This window comes from Cebus imitator, unplaced genomic scaffold (assembly GCF_001604975.1).
Source record: "Cebus imitator isolate Cc_AM_T3 unplaced genomic scaffold, Cebus_imitator-1.0 Scaffold106, whole genome shotgun sequence".
Taxonomy (NCBI): Eukaryota; Metazoa; Chordata; class Mammalia; order Primates; family Cebidae; genus Cebus; species Cebus imitator.
This window is the reverse complement of record NW_016107421.1, coordinates 2,941,423-2,948,249: the sequence shown is the minus strand read 5'-3', so window position 1 is coordinate 2,948,249 and position 6,827 is coordinate 2,941,423. Positions and strand designations below refer to the sequence as shown.

Here is a 6,827-nt window from a genome sequence, read left to right as displayed (position 1 = left end):
AAAAAAAAAAAAAAAGAAACAATGAAAATGAATACAACAGTGAGGAATCACACAAATAAACAACAGCATAGTAACTATTTACAGAGAATTGACGTTCTATTACATATTATAAGTGATCTAGAAATGACTTAAAAGATTACAGGAGGATGTGCTTAGATTATATGCAAACACTACGCCATTTTACATAAGGGACTCCAGCACCATGGACTGTGGTATCCATGGGGGATCCCAGAACCAATCCCCCATAGATACGTAGGGACCACGTAGTGGAAGGACTGATACACACCACAGACTCTCATCTCCACATTTCTCTACATTAAGTAAGAGTCATGGAATGTGTTGCTATGAAACTCTAATTAACACCCCAACTTTAAATTTTATCAAGGGTAAAATGTCTGCATTTCTTCCCCAAGAATAAAGTTAATTTTGTTTATAAATCTATCTTATATAAACCACCAATATAACAAACTTTATTAACACAAAGAGAAAAGTTTCTCTTGCCTTATCAACTGGAATGTGTTCTTATCTGACGATAAAAACCGAATCATGAACTGCATTTAGTTTCTTGTTTTTGTTCATAGCTGTTCAAAGCTAAATCCTGGGTTCAAATGTAATTGTTTCCTTCATTCCCAATTTTCAGATAGATCACTCCTACCTCCTTTCTCTTTTCTTCTTGCGCCTGTCTTTTTACTCTCATCTAAAATTTTACTTCATCTGTGCCTTTTATTGTAATTCTCTGTAGAATTGGAAAGCCACAGATTGACTGGTAGGGAGGGGAAGAGAGAGAAAGACATATGGTCTAATGCAGTGTCAGGGACAGTGTTATTTATCTCACAGTTGAGCAGGAGACCAAATAGGACTTTAACTTCAAACAGACACAAGAGGCTGGGCTGCTGGCAGGTCCCCCTTCCCCACAGTGTTTAGTTGAGGTCTGCAGCTGTTAATTGCTCTGAGGGGGCTATACTCACATGTAAACTTGGATGATAGGTCAGCACGCCATTGTCACACAGGGTGACATATTTCTTTTTCCACTCTTTATTCAACGATTTGCCACTTCGCTTCAACAGCATGCCCTACAAGGAAAAAAGAGCCAAATATAAAGTCTAACGTAAATACAAAAAGGAAAAGTAGGTACACAGGCAACATATATATTCAAAAAACTTCCGTGTGTGCAGAACTTAACTCTGTGATACTGGCAAATGCTACAAGATGTGCCGTTAGTTCAGCAAATACAGCACCGATAACACCAACACACTGAGACATGCTACACTAGACCTTTTGGATAATTAACTTATAAACACACTGGAAACACTTAAAGGCACAATGTTTTAAAGAAAGAAACCTCAGGCTGGGCACAGTGTAAGCATCATTTGAGCTCAGGAGCCTGAGACCAGCCTGGGCAAGATGCTGATACTCCCATCTCTATAAATAATAATAATAGTAATAGTAATAATAACAATAATAATAAAATTAGCTGGGCATGGTGATGTGTGTCTGTAATCCCAGCAACTTGGGGGGGCTGAGGTGGGAGGATCCCTTGAGCCCAGGAGGTTGAGGTGGCAGTGAGTTATGACTGCACCACTGTACTCCAGCCTGGGTGACAAAGCGAGACAGTTTGTAAAAAAGAGAGAGGAGAGAAGAGAGACAGAGATAAACGGAAAGAACAAACTAAAAAAACCATATTAATTGGGCCGGGCGTGGTGGCTCACGCCTGTATTCTCAGCACTTTGGGAGGCCGTAGCAGGCAGATCACCTGAGATCAGGAGTTCGAGACCAGCCTGGCCAACCATGACCAATATGGTGAAACCCTGTCTCTACTAAAAAATACAAAAATAAGCTGAGCACAGTGATGGGCACCTATAATCCCAGTTACTTGGAAGGCTGAGGCAGGAGAACTGTTTGAATCCGGGAGGCAGAGATTGCAATGAGCTGAGATCCTGCCACTGCATTCCAGCCTGGACTCCAGAAGGGGACTCCACCTCAGAAAAAGAACAAACTGTATTCTCACCTTACGATATTTGTAAAGAAGGATTTTATTTTTTTTTTTTTACAGTTTCTTTCATTTCAGATTTTTAATTAAAACTGAAATTCCACGGGCAAATTTCAATAACAGTATTTAATAGATGAATCCCATGTGGTTTAAATCATTTTTAATGTCAGCATATTAGGCCTCCTTGAAAATCACTCAGAATTTGAAACCAACACATTTTTGAAGCCATGTTTAAACCAGTCTTCTTCAACGCTTGTTTGGAATTTCTTCTTGTTTTAACATCAATTCCCAGCAAGCCTCACTCCTCCTTTACAGGTTTCCCTTTGTTAAGGAAACGGACACCAACCTTGAGGCTGCACAGGCCCAGCCCCGTGACTGAGGTTCTCTCCTTCTCAGCCGGGGCTCCATGCCTGCCCAGTGTTCACATCGGGAGTCTCTGTCTTCCTCTCTTCACATCTTCTAATTCTGGTGCATGTTAACCAAGAAAAATGGAGCAATTTCTTTACTTCCTCTTCTGCTAGCTTCTCATAAACTCATGTAACCTTAGTATGACTGAGAAAGCGTAAGACTCTCAGTCCAGCTAGTTAATTCCCCTGGATTGAGGCAGAAGGAAAGTTATGAATGTAGGAAGACACTTTGAGAAAGCCAAGATGCCCTTGTCACCTTCAGAACTTTTCCCAGCCTCCATCAACCTCCTAAATTCTGCTATCTTTAAAGAATCACAATATGACAATGAATTGAGTAAGTTTTATGTGATATAACTGAGTTCAAGTTCCAGTTACCAATATTATGACCATACTGTTTTTTATTTACTAAATCATAGCCAAGTTTAACAAACATCACAAAGCATGAGCTGGCATGAGGCTACAATCGCCATCAGACATTGTTGCTTAAGGGATAATATTTGAGTTTGAAACGACTTTGGAAGATGATTTCTTTGCAAGTCCTTATTCTTTAAAGGAAATGTGACATATTGGAATATAATTCACTATAAACCAAATAGGGAACTGAGCCCAATCAACTGAACCAAGCCCATAGAAAAACGCTACTAAGTGGCAAACAAAGACAATAAGGGCTTCCTTGTGTGGCAGGGATTAGGGACGAAGGGCAGTCACCATTAGTGATGCAGTAATAAGCAACTGCTTCAACTCACGAAAGCCCCCTCTCTAGTGGGATTCCCGTGGATTTTAAAACTTCGTAACAAAGCTTCATTCAAGTTCTCCAATGGGCTCCCATTTTTCCTTCATCCATTTCAGATGGAACTTCAATGCCAGGGCCAGGGGTCACTGGTGTCACCAGGAGAGTACAGGTGCTCCCGGCTTCATTCAGAAAGCTTCGTCCCTTCCCACTCACAAACCCCGGCCACAGTGCATGCCTCTGGGGCTCCGTGCAGATAGACTGGCACCACTCTTCTGACTGGCATGTGGGTGCTTTCGTGAGCAAATCATATCCTCATAATTGTTCTGCCCCCAGTGAAGGCTAGGAGGACTTATGTGTTAAGGGAAAAATGAGAAACAGTCTAATGGGAAGGCATGTGAAGACATGATTTCATAGCTTTCTGAGGAACTAAATTAGGCTGAATTAAACCTTTGTTTTAATTAAAAAAAAAAAAAAGGCTGGAGTACAGTCATGCTATCATAGCTCTTTGTGGCCTTGAACTGTTGGGCTCAAGGGATCCTCCCTCCTGAGCCTCCTGAGTCGGTTGGAACTACAGGCATGTGCTATCCTGCTCGGCTAATTTTTTATTTTCATTTTTCTTAGAAACTAGGTCTCACTCTGTTGCCCAGGCCGGGGCGCAGGGCACTGATGCGACTACAGCTCACCGCAACCTTGAGTTTTCCGGCTCAAACAATCCTTCTGCCCCAGCCTCCTCTGAGTAGCTAGGACTACAAAAACACGCCACCATGCCTGGCTAATTTTTTATTTTATTTTTTGTAGAGACAGGGTCTTACCATCTTGCCCAGGCTGGTCTCGAACCCCTGGGCTCAATCCCTCCACTTTGGCTTTCCAAAAGTGCTGGGATAACAGGGAAGTGAGGCACCACGCCCAGCCCAGGTCTCCAGAAAGTGCTGGGATGATGGGTAGTGAGCCACTGTGCCCAGCTGACGCTCATTTTCTTTTGATCCTAGGAAAACTCCATGTCTTGGTGAAGGAACATCCAAATCTTGACAAGATTAAATAAACTCTTAATAAACTTAGGAGTTTAAATAAGTAAACTTACTTAAAGTCTACGGCTTACCTGGGAGGATAATCTTGGATTATGGGCACTATTCAAGTCCTACGGAATACCCTGGCCTCCTAGGAGTCATAGTTCTGCCCTCCAGCCTTGGCCCCAGTTGAGTTTATTATCTGACCCCCCAAAAAACTGCTGTGGAGACCAAGAGTCACCGGGCTGCCCCGCTTACCACCTCATGGCTGTGGTCCAGCTGGGCGGGGGCAGGTGCACTTTTCTTTCAGTGGCCTGAGCACTGCCCCACGCTCGGCCTGGCTGTGCAGTCATGTCCCTGGACTCCTCTGCTTCCCAAAGCAACAGGTCAGGGGCAGCAAAGTTATGGACGCCATGGCTCCTTGAAAGCCAGGACTCCGAGTTACAAAGGGGAAGTGGCTTGTTAGCTAACGGAATGTGACAGGCCCCCCCTGCTCTCTTCACTCCTGCCAGCACACGCGGCTGCTGGGCTGCCAGTCTCCCGTTCCTACGCATGGGCAGTGATCTGCCCTCCAGGCAGAACCTCCAGGTGTCCCAGCCATTGCCTAGCCCAGCGCCTTTGGTCTTCAACCTCAGCCCCCACTTCCAAAGCACAAACGCAAAGGGTGGCTGCTCAGGACCCCTCCGGCAGGCACCTCTGTCACCTGAGTCCCTTGTAGAGAGAAAAGTGAAACTTCACAACCGCTCGACTTCCCACCGCACTCCAGTTTACAGAGGGCATCCCCAATTCCCAAGACATTCTGATTCCGTCAAGGAACATGAGTGGACTGGGGTTCCGCTTCACTACCAAATTCCCACTGAAATATAACATGAGCTTGGAGTGAGAGCAGATGAGCACCACTCTAAGATGAAAACACACAAATATTTCCTTTCACTTACTCTGCGCATGGCTCTAGAGGAAGAGGTTTCTGTTTGCTAAATCCAGGAGCAGCCTAAGAAGCCTCAACTCTGAGAGTCTTAGAGGAAAGTATGAGAATAGGACAAGAAATCTCAGCCCTACTAGCACATTCCAGGAATGGGCTGCCTGGGGCTGCTGGAAACCGGAGGTCAGACCTGCTCTGCAGGGAGGAGCGCTTTAGCGCTCCAGAACATGACAGCAACTTGCTGCCACCAACAGGCCCCTGGGATTGTGCAACACAGCAACCCTGCAGGGCTGGCTGGTCCCATGGGGCCAGATTTCCTGATTCTCAAAGAGAAGGAGAAACACTGGAATTGGATATGATGGCTTCTTATGTGAAAATACTGGCAACAGATATACTGAACCTGCCTGCAGGCCAGCTGCACGTGCACTCTGTGTTGGAGACCACAGGCCAAGAGTCACTGGGGCTGGATGAAGCCCCCTTCCCTCCCATGGATCTTAGGATCCAGAGCCCATGCTCTCCAACTGACATGGGGAATGTGGCCTGCGGGGCAGCTGTGTGCAGAGGCCACTCTCTCGGGTTTCCACAGGCACCAAAGGCCCTTCTCTGAAACCAGTGGGCTGCCCTCCGCCCCACTTCCTGCCTGGCCCTGCAGGTGCCTGAATGTCTGGGCCCTGCCATAGGTGAGCAGGTAAGCAGGGTGGACGAGGGAAAGGTTTGCTTTAGGAAAGGTACCCCTGGTGAGGACAAATTGTAAGTTGGCAAGACGGAAGCGCTTTCTTGCTCAAAGTGTGGCCCACTTTAGACCAGCAGTTGGGTCTACCTGAGAGGGGAGGAATCAACCCAAATTTAACAAGATCCCAGGCGGTCTGAACAAATTTGAGACGCACTGGACACCCGCCATTTTTTCTGGAACCATAAATTCTCCAAGAGAATCTTTAAATTTTTGAGTTTTTATTGTAATCACTCTCTAAAAAGAGATCCCAAACCGCCACTGGATTTCACTGCCCGAGTTGGCATCTCTGACTTCCTAGGTCACAAGCGGGGAGAGCACAGAGGGAGACGTAGCATGTAAATCACTCATTCTGAGAACAAGTCAACCCCTGGGGAAGGCACCGCATGCTGTACACTAAACGATTTCTCAGTATGAAAGCAGGAAAGGAAGAGACTGGGTTCACCATGTGATACAGTCACGAGGCAACTGAAACCAAAAGAGCCTGCACCGCAACCATCATCCCTAACCCCTGGCACGGACGGCGTCATTTTGTTTCAGCAAAACATCATCATCCTTCACATTAAACGCACAGTAAATTAATGCTACTAACTTAAATTTTTAATAAATATAACTTTTATATTTATTTAAGAGCTATAAACACAAGGACTTGAATCATAGTTTTCTGCTTGCACCTAACGTAATTATTATCAAAACAATTAAGTCAACATTGGAGGATTCATGAGATTTTCCTTCTTTTAAAAGGTGCTGGCCAGGCGCGGTGGCTTAGGACTGTAATCCCAGCACTTTGGGAGGCCGAGGCAGGTGGATCACCTGAGGTTAGGAGATCGAGACCAGCCTCACCGACATGATGAAACACTGTCTCTACTGAAAATACAAAAATTAGCCAGGCATGGTGGCGTGTGCATGTAATCCCAGCTACTTGAGAGGCTGAGGCAGGAGAATTGCTTGAACCTGGGAGATGGAGGTTGCAGTGAGCCAAGATCACACCACTGCACTCCAGACTGGAAAGCAAGAGTGAAACTCTGTCTCCAAAAA

At 45.4% G+C, this 6,827-nt stretch overlaps 1 protein-coding gene across 12 annotated transcripts in view; it reads right to left on the bottom strand.

The window, feature by feature from the left end:
• AGAP1 (ArfGAP with GTPase domain, ankyrin repeat and PH domain 1) overlaps positions 1-6,827 on the bottom strand; it is a 617,831-nt gene that overhangs the window by 238,156 nt on the left and 372,848 nt on the right. For all 12 annotated transcript variants that reach the window (XM_017537728.2, XM_037741753.1, XM_037741754.1 and 9 more), the window contains one exon: positions 969-1,073. In XM_017537728.2, coding sequence (XP_017393217.1) covers positions 969-1,073 — 105 coding nt within the window. The remainder of the gene's footprint in view (positions 1-968; positions 1,074-6,827) is intronic.